The sequence below is a fragment of the Formica exsecta genome, unplaced genomic scaffold (genome assembly GCF_003651465.1).
Source record: "Formica exsecta isolate Colony F162 unplaced genomic scaffold, ASM365146v1 scaffold3, whole genome shotgun sequence".
Lineage (NCBI taxonomy): Eukaryota > Metazoa > Arthropoda > Insecta > Hymenoptera > Formicidae > Formica > Formica exsecta.
The window spans coordinates 463,107-483,568 of NW_021850256.1; the positions used below are offsets into that span (position 1 = coordinate 463,107).

Sequence of the window (20,462 nt, forward strand, 5' to 3'; positions counted from 1 at the left end):
GCGTCGTGTTGCCTCAACTTCAAAGTATCTGTGATATCCTTCCTCAATTCAGGATGATTTAGCAAAAAATGCATCGAATACTGCACACATTTAATACGAATGGATACGCTAATATCGTTAAATCGTCCTAGAAATGCTCTCCATAACTGTGTATGCTGTACAGCCAATTGCGAACCCTTTTCAGAGAACATTCTCGCTAACAATGCCACAGCGCCCAATCTTTCAGTCTCGGAGGAGGATTTCAATTTGCACTCTAATTGTGGAAGGACGGACAGCAAGACACTCGGACATATGTGATTCAATTCGTAAATCAGATCATACACCTTCTTGCAAATCTGCAAACTCTTCTCCTCCTTGCCCAGTATCAAGACATGATTGAAGAACTGTAAAACGCGTAATATATGTTTACGGGAATGCGTACATTCGTTTCTTGACGGAAATCTTTCACGTTCTCGTTACTCACTGCTTGAATGTACGGTTCTAATGTATCGCTACATTTAATCACCAGCTCTTTAGCAAGCAAATACGCATTCTTTTTCTGCGTTTTGTTTGGCTCTACAATATTCATGAGTATAATATCCAGAAGTTCATTGCTGACAATATCCGATTCGGTAATCAGTGGGCACAGAACATCCAGCATGAAACTTTTAACTTTGCCAGAATGTTCATCACTAAAAACAGATTGCAGTGGCCACATTATATTTGTAGAAATTTTAACAGTTGTTTTCTTTTTTATTTTCAGATGTACTTACTTTACAATTTTGAACATGAGAGAAAATAATGCACAAAAAATCTCTTGGCAATCCTCTAACTCAAAGCACATATTAAATGATTTGACATAAGCTAAATTCTCAAGTAGGTAGAAATACCTCTTAAAGGCAGGATCTTTAGGATCTTTTAAACCTGCCAGTTGTTTAATAAGAAATAAAAATATTGTCTTGACCTAAAAAGTCATATTAAAAACAGCAATGTTAAATTATTTTATATAACCTAATTAATATTTATTATTTTAATTTATACAAATATAATAAAATTACTTGATATATTACTATTAATTAGAATTCATATCTTTACCTGATCAGCATCTTTATAAGGAGCCTCTGGTGCATAAACTCTTAAAACATCTGCAATACAGCAAGCAATTAATAGTTGTACATCTTTACTCTGATGCATCAGAAAGTGCTCTTCTGCCAAATGTAGCGCAAGTGGAATATATTGTTGGTACATTCCTTCATCTTGTCCCATAGCTTGTAATGTGTGTGCTAGTGTCTATACAGTTATTATATTTTAATGTTATATATTTTTGTACATAATATATATTGTTTATTCATAGCAGCACAAGATGTCATGCAAAAAATTATACCTTGAGTCTCCTAATTAATTCATCTGGACCTAAATCTTCACTGACCGATCTACACCCTGCTGGGTATACTATTTCTGACATGATGGTTACTTGATAAACCAATCAAATGTAACAAGCACTTTATTTTAATGTATTCTAAAACACGGTCCAAATTCTGCAATATAATATTTATTTATGCAACATTTCATACCATATAATTAATTTTTATATTATATTTTATAATATATATTCTAAATTTTTTTAAAATTTATAATATAGGAAAAATATGACTAATATTTTTAATGATTTCATTTCCTTTGCATGGTTCATATTAAATAATATACTACTGATATCTTATCTCATATGTGTGCTCTACTTTTGAAAGTATAATCATGTTTCAGAAAATACAACATATGCACAATATTTGAAGAAAAAGCAGGAAAAGTTTGCATAAATTTATATAAAATTACTAAAAATATTACATTATAATTTGAACAACAGTTTCCATACATGATATATTACAACTTTTTATACAACACATTTTAAATCTCATTTGTATATTATAACGGTAAATATTACCATAAAGTATATTTGTAATATAATATTATAAATACAGGATATTGTGGCAAAAGAACAATTGTGCATTTTGATATATTATAAAACAAAAGTATGTGATAATGATCTAAATATTAAATGCTGTAACAACTAATACAAACACTCTGTCAATTTTTGCAGACCACGTAAGCCTCTCTACAATACGATACATCTTTTAATTTATTTTACACAAGACATTAAGAAAAAAGTTCTCTTTACTTTATAAATAGGCGAGTGAAAGTATTACCAAAGGAAAATATATATTAAACTCAATGTCATTCATATTAATACATTAATAAGCGTACTATTGTTAGATAAATTTTTCCCTTTTTTTTTTTTTTCTTTGCAGAGTCCTTCCAACTCGAAAAAGTTATCCAATTGGTTTCGAGGTTATGTGCATTAGCCGTGCACGTATACAAGCCACGACGTAAACAAGATTCTCGTGTAACGAAGTTGGGGAGAAGTTTCGGGATACAAAAATGCCGCGGCGGAAAACAAGACGAGCGGTATTATTAATGCCGTTAAACATTACCTGGAGATATGCATAGGCCTGTGACACTCAAAATATTAATAAAGCAAATATATCCGCCAAGGGGTCTCGCTGCACTGTAGATCGCTTCTTTCGGAGAGTTCACTGTCCGGGCGAACAAGTCGCCAATTTCCGATTCCTTAATTTACTAAGTGCGCGCGTATCGTCTGCGACATAATTTGCGCGATTTTCTCGAAACACTTGGCATGGTCAGAACGACTGAAAATGTCAGCGGAGAAACAGTGGCGGAATCGGTTTCAATACGCGGTTAAGCGTGTCAAAGGACGCGAATTCGTTCGTCTGAAGTTGCCGACCACGGCGATGCGATGATGCGATGCGTCGCTGCATCACCAAAGTTGCATTCGAAAATTTATACTTACCGGAATAGAATAACCAATCAAAATAAAAGAGACCGAAAATTTCCTTGTCTTGATTGGTCAATCGTAACGCTATTTCACCCGACAATTAGATTTACGAATGCAACCCGGTCTGACTTGATTCCTCAAATTCTATTGGTCAACGCCCCGCAATCGTATGGCGCGAAGTTGCTGCTGTTTTGGACGACTTATCTCGACATAAAGGCTTTCTTGCATGTTTTCACAAGTCGCGATAGCAATTTTCGTTTAATTAGAACTAGCCAATGAAACGTTTCCTTCGTTAAATATTACACCCGCAGAGCGAATCACATTACATGTTTGGTGTTTCCACAAGTTATTTTAGTGGAAAATTTTTGAATCATATGTCATGAATAATTATCGTATATATTTCACACAAATTTTTTTATTAATTAGATTAACAAATTCTAATTTCAATTAAAATTAAATTTACGCATAATAATAGGTCTATTCTTTATAGCTGAACTGACTGCATTAGTTCAGAGTTTATCTTTCTCCTTCCAATGTGGAGAGAAAAAAATAAATTCTGAAATGCAGCCAGTTCACCTATAAAGAACAGATCTAATAATGGTTGTTCGATATATTCCCTTTTCGTCATAAGATGCGTTCCATTTAACGACCGCAACGTTCACGGTATCATTTCATCTTTGTTATTCACCGAAAGTTAAACAAAGATAGATAATGTTCGCGAGCGTTGCGGTATTAAGTGGAACGCGTCTATAATCGATAGTGCGTTATACACATATCCATACACACCACACACACACACCGAACACACACACACACACACCGAACACACACACACACACACCGAACACACACACACACACACCGAACACACACACACACACACCGAACACACACACACACACACCGAACACACACACACACACACCGAACACACACACACACACACCGAACACACACACACACACACCGAACACACACACACACACACCGAACACACACACACACACACCGAACACACACACACACACACCGAACACACACACACACACACCGAACACACACACACACACACCGAACACACACACACACACACCGAACACACACACACACACACCGAACACACACACACACACACCGAACACACACACACACACACCGAACACACACACACACACACCGAACACACACACACACACACCGAACACACACACACACACACCGAACACACACACACACACACCGAACACACACACACACACACCGAACACACACACACACACACCGAACACACACACACACACACCGAACACACACACACACACACCGAACACACACACACACACACCGAACACACACACACACACACCGAACACACACACACACACACCGAACACACACACACACACACCGAACACACACACACACACACCGAACACACACACACACACACCGAACACACACACACACACACCGAACACACACACACACACACCGAACACACACACACACACACCGAACACACACACACACACACCGAACACACACACACACACACCGAACACACACACACACAACACACATGTCAACGATATATAAACAGTATAACCTCCGGTATTTCGAGATGCTTGGAATAAATCAGTAGAAATGTCAATACAGCAGCCACAGTTGCTCACAATTTTCGATCCAGCAACATAAATCTCATCGGTTGCATCAAGTATCGGCAATATTTCCCGGCCAAATATGGAACTTATGCGAAATATTATTGGCCACAAACTGAGACGGTCGCTTCTGAAAGCGCCTGCAACACGCCTGCAACATGCGCGATATGTCAGGTACCGAAACGAGATAAATAAAATTTATTTTGTTGCCTTATATTATATACATTGTTGAGCATTCCGAATAATCTTTCTTTACGTAAATAAAAAATTTATTTCAAAATAATATTTCATACTAGTATCTATTATTATAAACTGATTTATCTCCCCCCTCTCTCTCTCTCTCTCTTTTTCGACACATTTATCTATTTATATTTATATGTAAGATTATAAAAGAAAGGATACAAAAATTTACTATTCTATGATCCATTAATTCAAATAATTTATGTAAAATGTGAAATATCTATCTTTACTTATAATATTTATGACTTATAGATTATAATGAAAAGAAAAAAGTATTATAAAGAATACTTAATTATGTCATACTAATATATGACAATAATTATTTTTATAGATTGGCAGAAGTTGGTAAATTGGAAACACCAAAGTTACAGGGAAAGTACGAGGCAGGTCAAATGATATTTCACAGGATCTTCAGTTATCGAGGTGTGATTCTATTTCCATGGTTGGCAAGAGTATATGACAGAGATATATCCAACAAAAAGGATGAGTATGTGCAAACATTTATAATTGCACGGATAAAAATATATCTACTTGTTTTTTTTATATACAAATACTATATAGGTAATCTGTGTGTTTATTTGTACAGAAAGAATAATTCCAACAATGTTGACGACAAGGATGTGAAAGGCAGAACACATACATTCTATCAAGTTTTAATTGATCAACGTGATTGTCCTTACATAGTAAGTAAAACCGAAAAAATTTTGTAATGATTGATTTCCTCATGTGTAACATTTTTGCATAACATGTCCAGCGTGCCCAAACAGAGGCAGTAACTTTTCTGGGCAATCATGAGAGTAGTCGCAGCTTATATGCTATTCCTGGATTAGATTATGTTGCTCATGAAGATGTATTACCATACACTACAAATGAAAAAGTGGCACTACAACATGAATTGTTTGATAAATTTCTAATTTATCATCCGGGTAAAGAACCATGTTTTGTACCACAAGAAACTCTTCGAGCATGGCAGAAAAAAAATCATCCATGGCTTGAGTTGTCGGATGTACATAAAGAAACGACTGAAAATATTCGAGTTACTGTTATACCATTTTATATGGGTTGCAGGGAGAGCCAGGCCACTACTGTATACTGGGTAAGTTAAAACAACGTTAAACTTCACATACATAACAGATGTAATTGAAAAATGTTTATTTTTATCTATTTCTTGCATTATAGTGGCGTTATTGTATCCGACTAGAAAACTTAGGTGAATTAAGTGTGCAGTTGCGTGAAAGGCATTGGAGAATATTTAGCTTATCAGGTACATTAGAAACTGTTAGAGGAAGAGGTGTAGTGGGCCAAGAGCCTGTGCTATCGAAAGCTTTGCCCGCTTTTCAATATAGCAGTCATGTGAGTTTGCAAGCTCCGAGTGGTCACATGTGGTAAGTACTGATTAACTAATTGTTATTAATATGAGGATGTTATTTCTTAATTATTTATTCAATATTAATTAATTCAATTTTTTCTGTTTGTAGGGGAACATTTAGGATGGAAAGAGAAGATGGATATGCGTTTGATTGTAGAATACCACCATTCTCTTTAGAATCAAAAGCGGAAGAATCATCCACGCCTAATGTAGAAATTTAATTTTTCAGAAGAAAACAGAATGAAATAATTGTAAGCAATGACTAGCTAGTTAAACATATAACAATTGTTAGATGGTGATACTATAGTTTCAAGTATAATCAGTGAATGGATAAACTTGACTAAGTGTAAATTTTGTGATAACTTTTGAAACCAGTTTCCACAAACCAAATTTAATAAAATTATAGTACATATTTTCTTTCAAAATCCTGTTATGATTTTCCATGTAAGAGGTAGGAAACATCACTTCTAGTTATTCATTTCCTAATTATTTCTTAGAGTAACATTTATTAATACATAAAGAGACTTAAAAAGTTATTTAATTATGCTTTTTAAACATAATAAGAAAGCAATATTTATATATACAAAAAATAGTTTGTTAACATGTGTTTTGCAATTTTATTGTTGTATAGTCACTTATTTTAAAAAATGAAGAAAATGTATATCTAAACTAAATTAATTCTAAACAAAATAATATTAATAAAAACGACAAACTAATTATATTATTTACATAGGAGCAAGTAACTCTTTTGCAACCTTTATTAAAATCTGTTTTATATTCAGACATCAGTTTGCTATATTTTTGGAAACCTTACACCAATTTTCATCATGATGACCTTCTGTGGCAACACATTTTTCTTTTATTGTCTTTTGTTCTTGTTTGGTGCCATTTAATAATTCGAACTTGTAGAAATATGCCCATGATCCACCAAAATCCGGGTCTATTTTCACTATTTAATTAAACGATACGATAATTATACCACAGATTAATAGACAGATAGCCAAAGGCCCGGATGAAGGCGAGACCGGTATTTCTCACTGGTTTCAGCGTCATACCGTAGTAGTGGCCAAAGCAGTAATTACGTTCCCAAAGTAAAGTAGTAATTTCGGCGTAATTTTGGCGTACAAGTTGCGTAAAAGCGGCGTAATTCCGGCGTAAAAGTTGCGTAAAAATGGCGTAATTTCGGCGTAAAAACGGCGTAATTTCGGCGTAAAAGCGGCGTGATCTCGGCGTAATTTTGGCGTACAAGTTGTGTAAAAGCGGCGTAATTTCGGCGTAATTTTGGCGTACAAGTTGCGTAAAAGCAGCGTAATTTCGGCGTAAAAGTGGCGTAAAAATGGCGTAAAAGCGGCGTAATTGCGAATTATACTTCAATAATAGTCGCGATCGCGTTTAGAGGAAGAATTCGATAATATACAAAGTGTTTCGCACCACTACTTCAGTGCTCGAACGTCGCCGCGCGAATGATAAGGCCCATAAGTCGTAACACGTTAACAATAGTACGCTAATGTTTACGCCGTCATGATAGAATACCATGTTATTAATAATTTGCTGCCGAAATAATTTTCGTACTATGGTATATACATATACAAGCGAAATGTTAAATCATACAGGTATTTTAAATAACAGATCATTTATTTAATAAAAGTCTAATATATCACGGAGCTTGTCGTTATGTTAATTACTCGGATTTGCGATTTGACTATATCATTGCGCATTTTCAATCCCAATCATATATTTAAATCGTCGAAAAGTCAAACGAATAAAAACCAGACGATACTGTAAGTATTTTTAAGGAAATAATTATTGGTTATAAAAAGAAAAAAAATCGCGAAAATAGAATTTGAGGCAGCATGTCGCACTGCTACTTTACTACTCGAGTGTCACCGTGCAAATGGTAACACGTAGGAAAGAGATTTGAGAGTCTCATTGATCGACATATAGAATAGACTGCTGTCAACTTTTCAAAATTTTGGACAACTATGCGCCATTACGTTATAGCTTGGATGTTTGGCAGGACGCAATTATGAACATTTAATTCTTATTCTTTTATTATTTTTGTATGCATCGTAATGTTTGTTATCAGATAGAAAAGAATGCGTCACACTTTTAAATTGACAATTTTAGCGCTCACGCACACTACTAGGCGCGCGGCTAAAGGTCAGCGCTCATTGGCCAGACTTTACTCAATAATAACTCCTTTAATAAGCAATATAGAAAAAAATGTTATAGGACTTTCCTATTGAGTTTACTGTGATCTACAGTTACGCCAAAACTACGCCAAATTTACGCAACTTGTACGCCAAAATTACGCCAAAGTTACGCCGCTTTTACGGCAAAGTTACGCCGAAGTTACGCCAAAGTTACGCCGCTTTTACGCCAAATTTATGCAACAGTTACGCCAAAACTACGCCGAATTTACGCAACTTGTACGCCAAAATTACGCCGAATTTACGCCGCTTTTACGCCGAATTTACGCAACTTGTACGCCAAAATTACGCCGAAGTTACGCCGCTTATACGCCAAAGTTACGCCGAAGTTGCGCCAAAATTACGCCGAATTCGCGCGACTTGTACGTCAAAATTACGCCGAATTCGCGCCGCTTTTACGCAACAGTTACGCCAAAATTACGCTGAAGTTACGCCAAATTTACGCAACAGTTACGCCGAAATTACGCCAAGATTACGCCGAAGTTACGCCGCTTTTACGCCAAATTTACGCAACTTGTACGCCAAAATTACGCCGAAGTTACGCCGCTTTTACGCCAAAGTTACGCCGAGATTACGCAACAGTTACGCCGAAGTTACGCCGCTTTTACGCCAAAGTTACGCCAAATTTACGCAACTTGTACGTCAAAATTACGCCGAAGTTACGTCGGTTTTACGCCAAATTTACGCCGCTTTTACGCCAAATTTATGCAACAGTTACGCCAAAACTATGCCGAATTGTCGCAACTTGTACGCCGAAATTACGCCGAAGTTACGCCGAAGTTACGCAACAGTTACGCCGAAGTTACGCCGCTTTTACGCCAGATTTACGCAACAGTTACGCCAAAATTACGCCGAAATTGCGCAACTTGTACGCCAAAATTACGCCGAAGTTACGCAACAGTTACGCCGAAGTTACGCCGCTTTTACGCCAAATTTATGCAACTTGTACGTCAAAATTACGCCGAAGTTACGCAGCAGTTACGCAACAGTTACGCCAAAATTACGCCGAATTTACGCCGCTTTTACGCCAAATTTACGCAATTTGTACGTCAAAATTACGCCGAGTTTGCGCCGCTTTTACGCAACAGTTACGCCAAAATTACGCCGAATTTACGATTCTTTTTTATCCGATAATAAACATTACGATACATAAAAATAATAAAGGAATTATTTTTAAAATAAAATATAAATATAATATAAAATAAAATAATAAAACAAGTACGTAAATGGGCTTAAGGAGCATGCAAACATCAAGTAAATATAAACAGCTTACAGAAATAAATAATATTACGGTAAATACGGTCAAAAAAGTTAAATATTAACGGTCAATAAGTAAAAATATAAATTCGGATAGTCAATAAATATTTAACTTTTTTGACCGTATTTACCGTAATTTTTTATTTTTATCACTGAAGAGAGTCCAGTTGTGGACAGAAACGTTTGTTTATTTGCGACCTGCGTTATATTTGTTATTTTAATCGTTAAAACTTGCGGCATTATGAACAAAAGCATTGTAATCCTAGTGTTAAACTTTAACGGTTCCGGCATAAATTAACAGTTACGGCCTGCATAAACCAGTCTTAAGACTTAAGACTTAGGGCCGTGGCACATAAAAAAACTTAAGCAGTAAGACTTAAGACGTAAGCGAATTGACCAATCACGGTCGAACAGTAAGGCAGCCATATTGAAACGTAAGCTACGCTGAAAATTCCGTATGGTTGAAATTCTTAAATCTTAAGTCTTACTGCTTAAGTTTTTCTACGTGCCACGGCCCTAAGACTTAAGACGTAAGCGAATTGACCAATCACGGTCGAACAGTAAGGCAGCCATATTGAAACGTAAGCTACGCTGAAAATTCCGTATGGTTGAAATTCTTAAATCTTAAGTCTTACTGCTTAAGTTTTTCTACGTGCCACGGCCCTAAGACTTAAGACGTAAGCGAATTGACCAATCACGGTCGAACAGTAAGGCAGCCATATTGAAACGTAAGCTACGCTGAAAATTCCGTATGGTTGAAATTCTTAAGTCTTAAGTCTCTTCAATCTCAATCTTCAATGCGTAGTCTGATACTGGCTTTAAGCGTGCTTTCGGAACGTAGCCGTAGGGTGTGTTCGGGGAGCACGCTTTTAGCGCTATGAGCGTGCTTTGTCCTTGTTCAATTTTCAGTAAATAACAAAGATAGAATGACGATTTTAGCGCGTAAGCGTGCTACCCGAACGCAGCCCTAGGGTGCGTTCCGTTTTACGCATTGAACGCATAGATCGCCTGGAAATCTATAGTTCACGAAACATATATTATAGATTTCCAGCCGATCTATGCGCTCAATGCGTGAAACGGAACGCACCCCTAGTCTATCGATCATGGGATAAAAGCATAGACATAGTATATCTAGACCAAGCGTTTGCCTTTATTTAAGGAGTGGGGGTACTATGCGTGCGACCATAGATATATTATATATCTATGCGTGCGATCTGCGCCGTTTCTATAAACGACGCTTTGAACGTAGCCTAACCGCAGCGTGATATAGATACAACTCGTACAACATACAACTTCTTGGCGTCGCCTGAATTGCTTGGAATTGCTTACTATATCCGTTACAATGGTTGTTTGTAAGTTACATACATCATATTACATACATCAAAAATTTTTCATCGTAGAAAATATTCAATATGAAATACTAATCTAAAAAAAGAAACTTGATTAGATATGAGAACTATATGTAAGAGTGTAACTGACCAACCTTAACCTTTCCGAATGTGCTCGATTTTTTGCTCCGAAACAAGCCACACCCCTTTGGCGCTATTAATAATTTTAAAATCAACATATATTCATTAGCCGTTATAGCATCGCGCAAATATTTACTTACTAGTATCTTCGCGTAAATAAATCTTCAAGGTCATGATAAAGATATGATAAAGATTTTTTCGTTTGTCATAACACGCAATTGCAATGATCTAAAATTACATATAGCTAAACCATGTAGAATTAACATTGAACATTTTTCTTTTCTTTTCTTTTCTTTCTTTTCTTAGGTTCTCTAACACAAGATGTTCTTAATCATCTGCGTGCAAAGTTTTATGCCGACGACCGTAACGTGTTAGCGCAAAATGTCTGCACGAAAATGAATCCTATTGAAGCCTGCTCCTCGAGGAAGATTTTAGAGGAGACCAGTCATGTTTTCACTGATAAGATCGAGATTGAAGGCAAACCTGTAACTAATCAGAAAAATTCTGGAAGATGCTGGTTGTTTGCTATCTTAAATGTCATGAGGACTAGCTTCATGAAAGAATATAATTTAGATGAGTTTGAGTTTAGCCAGGCTTACTTGTTTTTCTGGGATAAAGTATGTATATGCCATTTATACGAGACAATATTATATATAAGTCTTGTTTTATTATTATATATTCAATTATTACATGCAATAATATTTTTCCTATAGGTAGAACGTTGCAATTATTTTTTGCATAATATCGTGAACACTGCAAAACGCGGCGAACCGGTTGAAGGCCGTTTAGTTAACTTTTTATTGACCGATCCGACTTCCGATGGCGGCCAATGGGATATGATTGTAAACCTGATAACTAAATACGGTGTTGTACCAAAATCATGTTTCCCAGAATCGTACAGTTGCGAAGCCAGTGTTCGCATGAATAGTTTGTTGAAGAGTAAACTAAGAGAGTATGCTAAAGCTCTGCGAAACATGATTGAGAATGGTGCTTCTGATGAGGAATTGAAGACGCGAATAAGCGAGCAGATGACTGTGATTTACCGAATAATCGGCATTTGTTTGGGTATACCCTCTGAGAAGATTGTATGGGAATACTACGATAAATCGAAGAATTACAATCGTATAGGACCCATTACTCCATTGGAGTTTTATGAGATCTATGTGAAACTACATTACAACGTGGACGATAAAATATGCTTGGTGACCGATCCCCGGCCGGGTAATCCTTACGGGAAATTATATACCGTGGATTGTTTGGGAAATGTTGTAGATGGAAAAACTACTCGCTACAATAATCAACCAGTTGAATTGCTGATGAAACTATGTGCACAGAGTATTCAAGATAACGAGCCCGTTTGGTTTGGTTGCGATGTTAACAAAAGATTAATAGATAAGCATGGTATCCATGATTTAAAAACTTATAACTTTGAGCTGATGTTTGGCACGGATATTCATCTTGGACTTTCTAAGGCTGATAGACTGCTTTATGGTGATTCCATGATGGTGCATGCAATGATTTTTACAGCTGTTTCAATAGATGTAAGTATTTTTGCAAATAGTACAAGTAATAAATTTTATTAGGTTAAGTAATAAATTAATAGGTTATTTAACATGGGGATACTACTCTTTTAGCTTCAAAATGGTAAGATAAAGAAGTTTCGGATAGAAAATTCATGGGGTGAGGATCATGGGCAAAAAGGTTATCAGGTCGTATCCCCTGAATGGTTCAGCGAATTCGTCTTTGAGGCGGTTGTAGATAAAAAATACGTACCTGAGGACGTGCTTGCTGTATTTAATCAGGAACCTATCGTTTTACCTGCCTGGGATCCCATGGGCACACTCGCTCATTGATGTTAAAGTAGATTTAATTAAATGCAGTGGTAAGCTGTTTTAATTTACAGATGAAAGATTTGAGGCATAATATGAAGAATGAAATATTTAATAAAAATTCGATACAGCGAGTGTACAAAATATAGATATTTTATACCTTACAAGAGAATGTAGTAGTATTGATAAGTGGCTTCGTCATTTATATGAATTTCAAGTCTATCTCTTCTTTATTACATATATGAAGGCATTGTTTAGGTCAATTATCAAGACTGAATGCATGAGTTACCATATTTGAAATTATGAATTATAAATGGTTATTATTTTTTTTTACACGTGCATAAAACTGCAGTTTCTAATCATTCGTGTAACATTTGCTAAATCATTCCAATATTTCTTTTTTAATGCGATAAACTACATCAACCTCTCAAAACCAAAAATAAATATTCAAACCAAACAATTTTATATATTATATTACATACTTACAAGTTGAAGAATTTTCGTTATCTAAGTAAGTGCAGCAATGTATGATGTAATATAGAGGAATTTGTACCTCTGTATATGTTAATTTTTAAATTACATGCACATATTACAACATAAAGCAATAGATGAATTATAAATATATATGCGCGTGTATGTATAAATAGATATGTCAAATTTATAATAAATACTTGCCAATGATTGATGCAAATGTTTGCTCAATAGATCAATTTGCATTTATTACTACCTATTGTTTTTTGGTTGGGTTATAAGCAATATATAACATTTATTTTAATTAAGAAGAAAATGTTCAATAAATTGTAGAGAACTGTGCTTGTAAAATAATATATTATTAACATACTTAAAAACACACATACAAAGTTCAAATTTCCTATATTTTTGAGGATATATGCAAAGTTTTAAGTGATACAGACTCCTTTTGTTTGTATTGTTTATAATTATGTCGCAACTTGGCCCATATACCCAGACACATATTTTGTAAACGCACATCCTTCTCTCTGAGTGCAAATTTGTAAATTCTCTGTATCATGTATTTTGGGGTAGTAAAGCAACCACGTTGAATTAAGCTTAAAGCAGAATATAATCTGCAACGAGCAACAAGGAGAGGATTATCAAGACGTAATGCTAATTCAAACTGTCTCACTGAAATTTTGCCTGCTATTTCAGCCTATGCGAGAGAAACATTATAGATTAATTGTAGCATAGTAACTATGTAACTTGACAAAACAAAAAATGCAGCCGCAACTTACACAATGTTTAAATTCTTCCCCCAATGCAGAAAATGCTCCTCCCAATGTGGACAACCAAGACATAGCACAATCAGTTTCTTGCTTTTCCAAAACCATTTGCATTAATTTTTCGTTCCTAAGAAAATATAAATGTAAAAAAGAAAACTGTAGTTTATCATACAATTTGAAAATTGTATTATAAGATCACTGATAAAACTTGCCATTTGTAATCTAAAAATTGTTTTTTTGGCATTCTCAATCTTATAAATATTATCTGTAAATATCCTTCATCAAATGCTAAGTTATTACAAGTCCGCAGAAATGTTTTCAACACTTTCATAGCACTTTTACGATAAACAAATGATTTTGACAACGTTACAATGTAAGCTGAGACGAGGTAGGAATTGAGTCCCTTTGCACATAGACAAACTGGCTTTGCTACGTTTTTATATGTATTTTCAATATTATCCCCTGCAGGTCCTTTGAATCGTTCACCGATATCGTATTTAAATACTGCTTGTAGTCTGACAATAATATCATTGAAAATCATATTATCCCTATATATAATCAATCGTAGACGAACATCCATTTCCCGTCTTAATTTATGTAATTCTATAATATTTTGCAGCGTTATCGTACTCGGTCCTTTCATCATGACGCTAAAATTTAGTGATAAAGTTTATTCAGATGATAGTTCTCTATCTAGATTTTCATGATTAATTGGAAATTGTTAAATCTAAAATTTATCTAAAACAGGGCTTTATAAATGTAAATCCCATTATTTGTATTCCATTGACGATTACTCGAATCGATTTGTGGAATTAAGGTTATAATATCGTTTAATGCAACGTGATATGTACGCATGACATGTATCACACAGATGACATAAGAAATGACATGGATTCAGACTAAGATACTGAATACTGAGAATCATCTGCGAATGTAATCGCTAACAGCGAATTTGATCGCCCGTACTGTACTCTGTACCGCACGTGACTGCACTAACGCATACTAAAGGCTGTTATATATGAAATATCTAATGCAATATGGCATAATATATAAACACTTGATGAAATAATTAATATATATTTTGCTAAATAATGTGAGCAATAATAATACACAATGTTATGAGATTTTAATTCTTTAAAATGTTTATATTATATCTTTTTATATTTAGACAACTTATTCATATGTATAGCAGCCTTTAGTATGCACTAGTGTAGGTGACTGAATTCGCTATAAATTTCCCTAGTCTGCTATCGCTTTAGTTATCATATCTTGCGTGTGGCTGCACTCGGCACGATTTTTTATGAATATTTTTCTGGAACGAAAAGTTTACACATGTGTTGAAAGTAGATTTAAAACAGGTTCAACGCCGCGCGATCGATAAATCAATAAACATTTCGTCGACAATAATAACTTCGACGAAAGGTTAAACATTTTCGCGCGTTTTTTGCATGTCGATTATTTATCAATCGTATTATCTATGTATATTGTGAAACGACGTTTGTATTCTATTTAAAGAGTCTATTTAAAGGAGACTAGGAGTTCCCGATATCGGCGCTATTCCAGAAAAATGTTAAAGGTACGATTTTAGATAAAAATTTAGTTCAAGGTTCTTTTCTACAACGTTTTAGTATGCAAATTTAAATATATGTATATCAAATCAACGTCAAGGCAAAATTTACCTCGGTGATGGTATTCAGAATTTAATTACAAAGTAATATGTTACACAGATATCTTCGAGAATAAATTACATCATAAACAGCAACAGTATAGACAATAATTACGTTATTATATTTGCGATGGAATATACGTTATGTGTGTGTATGTTTTGTATTCGTAGGTGTGTTACATATGTGTATGTAGGCGCGCGCGCGCTTTGCTTAAAGTCATATATAGTTTAAAATATTGCTTGTACGACTAAAAACATCGTTAATATTAGAAATGCCATTATATTTGAATAATATACATTATTTTTCATATATAGCAGTAGATTATCCTATACAGCACAGAACATTGCGGCAACATTGCGGTAATGTTGCTGCAATGCTCTGTGCTGAGGTGTTATTTCTTGCATTATTTCTGTGTGTACATGTATATAGAATGGAAGAATTTTTAAACATGCAATAGAATGAGAAGCTTAACCCTCCGTGGATTAATATTATTTGAGATGAGTAACATATCACGTAGAATATATTTTTTATAATAAATTTAATGATTGTATCGTCATGTGGAGCTCTGTGACCGTTTACTTTTGAAAATATAAAATTAAATTAAATTTTATTAAAATTTTTGTAAAAAAAAACTTCGTGCTTCATTCGAAAATGAGAAAAGATATAATGATTTCATCCAAAGAGGGGGTTATAAATATCTCGAAACGCGATTACCATGTTTTATAAGAAATAATCGAAAGCAAGGCACTTAATACAATTTATTGTTTTAAATCGTAATGCAATGAAAAACGGCGAATATGTTTTAGCTTACAGATAGACACAATCGTTATACATACATATATACATATAGATATATACATATACATATACATATATATATATATATATACAATTAAGTTTCGAGACTTTCGTATGAAAAATTTATTTTTAATCGTACAAATCTTAGATAGTTAAAAAATTTTAATGATTTCATCCAAAGAGGGTTATAAATATCTCGAAACGCGATTACCATGTTTTATAAGAAATAATCGAAAGCAAGGCACTTAATACAATTTATTGTTTTAAATCGTAATGCAATGAAAAACGGCGAATATGTTTTAGCTTACAGATAGACACAATCGTTATACATACATATATACATATAGATATATACATATACATATACATATATATATATATATATATATATATATATATATATATACATATATATATATATATATATATATATATATATATATATATATATATATATATATATATATATATATATATATATATATATATATATATATATATATATATATATATATATATAAACATAAATATATATATGTATATTATATGTCGCTAAAAACTTAAAAACACAAACAGAATAAGACAAAACTATTCGATAATAAAATGTATCCGCTGTTCACTTATTATTACGCGGCATTAGAACTTAGATCTAGAAAAATAGAGCGTAAACTATATATATTTGATGATAAAATATATATATATACGGTTGCTAGAAGATTATAATATCTCTAAATCGATGTAAAACAATATCACATTATTTGCATAGTAGGAAAGTTTATCACCGGCTCATTCGGTTCGCCAACATGCATTTTTCACATCTGATATGTCGATATTGTCAAAGATGTAAGCGCAAAGCCTTGATTGCCAGAAATACATTCGTGTCTACATAACAATGCTAAATTTGTCAACAATATTCGTGTATATACATTTCATAATATATGTATTATCGTAACAATATATTGGGCTTTCAGCGACAAAGAGAACGTCGCGCAATATATGAAAGAATCAATAACAATTACAAGATCAAAAATATATCACGAGAAAAATATCAATATATGATGCAACAATTGAACTTTATACACGCAATTTAACAATCGTAAATCTATCGAATCCTTACGTATATATGCTGGACGCTTACTGCTTATTATCTTTTCTTATAGGATTACGCAGCCTTCCCTACAAAACTGTAAAACTTATGCCATGAAATTTTTGGAAAATTTCTTGGTTATACTTACACAAATAACACATTTGTAAAATATATTTTTATACGAATTTTTTATATATTTAAAATGGAAGATACGAATTAGAATTTAATTAATAATCATATCTTATACGAATTTATCGTCCAGCCGAGATCCGTTAATTAGTATAATTTATTTCGTTAATTGTAAATCGATGCACAGTGGCGATTTTTCGGAAGCTCCGATTACTTCTTCAGGAACTTCCGCATTTGCTTCGTCTGATGTTGCATACTATATTGTGCATTTTCAGCCTTCGTAACCAGAATATCCAGCTTATCCAGATGAGACACCATTTTCCGATCGAGATCAATTTGTTTCGGATGGACGCCGCTATTCGCAGGATTATTCACAGCATCCGCGGTAATATCATCCGACGTTTCCACCATCATCACCTCATCTGCTGCAGGTCCTGGCTCCTTTTGGACCTCCTGATTGCCATCGGGAGTCGGCTCCTCGGGCTTGTGATGCGGCGTACCACTGCGAGAGCCCACCTTCACTTTGAGCAACGATCCCAGACTGCCGCAAACTGTCTATAAAATTTTTTTATTTCAGGTAAGAATTTTCTGGTGTGCACAAATGCACGTAATATCGATTAGTAAGTTGTCGGTATGCGTAAAATGTTATATTATTACGATTTCTGCCTGAAATAATTTGTTTAGCCGGCCGATAAAATCAAAGTGTAGCGAGAAAAAAAGCGTTATCAGTTTGCGACCGGGTAAGGATATAAAGCATTCCGTCGTATCAGTCGTAAAAATTCCGCGCTATCGTTATGACAAAATAATAATTAATTCGAGCGAACATGAGCGAAATGAGCGCACGAGCCCGCTCAACAATTAATTATCCTGAGTCACCTTGAATCTATTGAGCTTCTTCTGCGTGTTACTCAAAATGCTGTTCAGCTCGTCCAGCCCACCGCCGACGCGTCTGGTCTTCTCGTCCGCGTAATCCAAATCCTGAGATAAAAATCGTCGTAAGAGGAATTATACTGTGACACGCAAACGCAAGGCGTTAATGAACTCGTGATTCGACGTCAGCGATTTATTCCCGACAATCTGGCTTGCACGTGGACGCGCAACCAGATTCTGCCGCGTAATGTCTATCGCGAACATGATATTGACATAAGTGTATTAGGCTTTCGTAGATATGTAAAGAGATGGACGAAAGAAGAGGAATTGCACCGCATGCAAAGTGTGTATTGTTTGAATCGCTTTTGACATTTGAGCGTTTATTTACTTATTCGGTGTGATGTTCAATCTTAAATTTTATTAATTTATAATTAATAGGAAACACATTAATATAATTGTTGATGGATGTCGATTAGTTGATAAAAATTTATTATTTTCCGCGCCTCTTTTCGACATGTTCTTAGCTTATGATTTATGAATTTTTATAGTCTTAGCTTTAAATAAAGTACGATTACCTGTAATGCACTGTCGTCGTCATCGTCGCAACGATTTTCGTTCTGCGCCGCCTCCGCCTGTGTCTGTTTCCACTCCTCCTCGCTGGGCTTCGACAAACCCAATAATTCTGCCCTCGCACAAGCAAGCTGATAGTCCTCAGACATTATACTAAGTTCTAGCTATATGACAACGGGTTATACCCAGCCGCAAATCGGAGACTATCGTTGTAATGACAGGGCGAACGATCGTTCGCGAGTACTCTCGGACGCGAAATTCCGTTAAAATTGCTGCACCCTTAGCATGAGACATGCATTACTCGGGGAATCCATATTAGGATAGAAACTGCGCAAGCTCGACCGATCGTCGAGGTGGGCAGAATTTTAGATAAAGCTTATATGCGGAGCGCTTGTTTTCGCAAGCTATGATATTTTTCATCTTATTGAAATGATTTAAGCTAATTTTAAATATATATTAATTTTCAATACTGTAAGCTGCATTAAGAAATAGAAAAATTGAATAATATATAAATAAGAATGTCTTCGAAAAATTTCAAATTTTGAAGAACTATGTAAGGCAACTATGATAATAACAAATAGTATTGGATTACAAGTTAGAGAGTTAGATATATGCAATTAATTTTATAAAAGCAATTTATATAACTACATGGATTATGAGAAAAAAGCATTAGATCGTGAGATAAGTATGAGTGGAACTCGAGTTCTCAGGACGGCGCAACATATCGTCGCGATAACGAGCTCATATAATTAATTTCAATCCCATCGATACACTCGATACTAGTCCACACAACGCTGCTACACACGTCCTCACCCACGTGCACATCGTAAAGACATTCATGTGCACCTTATATAAGCTACGCGACAACTTGATCGGTTTGCATTGTTGTCGGAGCGAACTGCATCGTCTCGCGAGTGACTTGCGTGAATTATGGCACTAACAATGTCATCTCAATTCGTAATACGGGGAATCGGATGCACTTGGACCATGCTGCTTGTGTTATCCGTGCAGGTGAGATAGGGATGTCTGACCTTATTGAAACAAGTGGAAAATTAAAGGAAAAAAAGAGAGAGAGAAGGAGAAAGAAAGAGGAAGATAATGGTCGGAGATAATAATAAAGAGAGATTTTTAATATATTTTAACTATTTATTTTTATATGAATATAAAGAATTATAATTTTTAATATTTAAATAAAAAAAAATTTATATTGGTTAGGCGGTTAATAAAAATAAACATTTTAA

General features: G+C 34.7%; 6 protein-coding genes across 10 annotated transcripts in view; 3 read left to right on the plus strand and 3 right to left on the minus strand.

The window, feature by feature from the left end:
• Positions 1–2,807, minus strand: part of LOC115237549 (sister chromatid cohesion protein PDS5 homolog B-A) — a 7,680-nt gene extending 4,873 nt beyond the window's left edge. For 2 of the 4 annotated variants that reach the window (XM_029810662.1, XM_029810663.1), the window contains exons 1-6: positions 2,469–2,803; positions 1,364–1,517; positions 1,075–1,269; positions 753–943; positions 464–671; positions 7–383 (exon numbers count right to left, since the gene is read on the minus strand). In XM_029810662.1, the coding sequence (XP_029666522.1) occupies positions 7–383; positions 464–671; positions 753–943; positions 1,075–1,269; positions 1,364–1,444 (1,052 nt within the window). In that variant the 5' untranslated portion in view covers positions 1,445–1,517; positions 2,469–2,803. Of the gene's footprint in view, positions 1–6; positions 384–463; positions 672–752; positions 944–1,074; positions 1,270–1,363; positions 1,518–2,468 lie in introns of all 4 variants that reach the window. The other 2 variants (XM_029810661.1, XM_029810665.1) reach the window with 2 other exon arrangements.
• A 1,527-nt stretch (positions 2,808–4,334) lies between these two features.
• Positions 4,335–6,522, plus strand: LOC115237573 (polymerase delta-interacting protein 2). The gene is made up of 6 exons (XM_029810707.1): positions 4,335–4,662; positions 5,060–5,215; positions 5,315–5,411; positions 5,483–5,824; positions 5,908–6,113; positions 6,207–6,522. Exons 1-6 carry the CDS (start codon positions 4,571–4,573, stop codon positions 6,316–6,318), a joined length of 1,005 nt encoding a protein of 334 aa, XP_029666567.1. The 5' UTR covers positions 4,335–4,570; the 3' UTR covers positions 6,319–6,522.
• A 4,226-nt stretch (positions 6,523–10,748) lies between these two features.
• LOC115237537 (bleomycin hydrolase) lies at positions 10,749–13,564 on the plus strand. Its single transcript, XM_029810635.1, has 4 exons — positions 10,749–10,916; positions 11,340–11,650; positions 11,747–12,574; positions 12,668–13,564. Exons 1-4 carry the CDS (start codon positions 10,907–10,909, stop codon positions 12,884–12,886), a joined length of 1,368 nt encoding a protein of 455 aa, XP_029666495.1. The 5' UTR covers positions 10,749–10,906; the 3' UTR covers positions 12,887–13,564.
• LOC115237538 (uncharacterized protein F58A4.6) lies at positions 12,870–15,098 on the minus strand. Its single transcript, XM_029810636.1, has 3 exons — positions 14,313–15,098; positions 14,113–14,227; positions 12,870–14,030 (listed from the first exon to the last, which is right to left on the minus strand). The coding sequence occupies exons 1-3, from the start codon at positions 14,744–14,746 to the stop codon at positions 13,734–13,736; spliced, it is 846 nt and encodes a 281-aa protein (XP_029666496.1). The 5' UTR covers positions 14,747–15,098; the 3' UTR covers positions 12,870–13,733.
• Positions 15,099–17,021: 1,923 nt separating this feature from the next.
• Positions 17,022–19,660, minus strand: LOC115237539. Its single transcript, XM_029810637.1, has 3 exons — positions 19,227–19,660; positions 18,658–18,759; positions 17,022–18,336 (listed from the first exon to the last, which is right to left on the minus strand). The coding sequence occupies exons 1-3, from the start codon at positions 19,368–19,370 to the stop codon at positions 17,992–17,994; spliced, it is 591 nt and encodes a 196-aa protein (XP_029666497.1). The 5' UTR covers positions 19,371–19,660; the 3' UTR covers positions 17,022–17,991.
• An 85-nt stretch (positions 19,661–19,745) lies between these two features.
• LOC115237536 overlaps positions 19,746–20,462 on the plus strand; it is a 6,123-nt gene continuing 5,406 nt past the window's right edge. Inside the window, exon 1 of one of the 2 annotated variants that reach the window (XM_029810634.1) lies at positions 19,746–20,232. In XM_029810634.1, coding sequence (XP_029666494.1) covers positions 20,152–20,232 — 81 coding nt within the window. In that variant the 5' untranslated portion in view covers positions 19,746–20,151. The remainder of the gene's footprint in view (positions 20,233–20,462) is intronic. The other variant, XM_029810633.1, reaches the window with a different exon arrangement.

Excerpts from the sequence above, each read along its gene's own strand:
- LOC115237573 (XM_029810707.1), top strand. The coding sequence starts at position 4,571 with ATGGAACTTATGCGAAATATTATTGGCCACAAACTGAGACGGTCGCTT. Across the intron at positions 5,412-5,482 it reads AACGTGATTGTCCTTACATA|CGTGCCCAAACAGAGGCAGT; the intron begins GTAAGTAAAACC and ends TAACATGTCCAG. Across the intron at positions 6,114-6,206 it reads GCTCCGAGTGGTCACATGTG|GGGAACATTTAGGATGGAAA; the intron begins GTAAGTACTGAT and ends TTCTGTTTGTAG.
- LOC115237537 (XM_029810635.1), top strand. Across the intron at positions 11,651-11,746 it reads ACTTGTTTTTCTGGGATAAA|GTAGAACGTTGCAATTATTT; the intron begins GTATGTATATGC and ends TTTTTCCTATAG. Across the intron at positions 12,575-12,667 it reads TTACAGCTGTTTCAATAGAT|CTTCAAAATGGTAAGATAAA; the intron begins GTAAGTATTTTT and ends CTACTCTTTTAG.
- LOC115237538 (XM_029810636.1), bottom strand. The coding sequence starts at position 14,746 with ATGATGAAAGGACCGAGTACGATAACGCTGCAAAATATTATAGAATTA. Across the intron at positions 14,228-14,312 it reads CAATTTTTAGATTACAAATG|GAACGAAAAATTAATGCAAA; the intron begins GCAAGTTTTATC and ends ATATTTTCTTAG. Across the intron at positions 14,031-14,112 it reads GGGAAGAATTTAAACATTGT|GCTGAAATAGCAGGCAAAAT; the intron begins GTAAGTTGCGGC and ends TCTCTCGCATAG.
- LOC115237539 (XM_029810637.1), bottom strand. The coding sequence starts at position 19,370 with ATGTCTGAGGACTATCAGCTTGCTTGTGCGAGGGCAGAATTATTGGGT. Across the intron at positions 18,760-19,226 it reads ACGACGACAGTGCATTACAG|GATTTGGATTACGCGGACGA; the intron begins GTAATCGTACTT and ends TTTTTATCTCAG. Across the intron at positions 18,337-18,657 it reads AGAAGCTCAATAGATTCAAG|ACAGTTTGCGGCAGTCTGGG; the intron begins GTGACTCAGGAT and ends AAAATTTTATAG.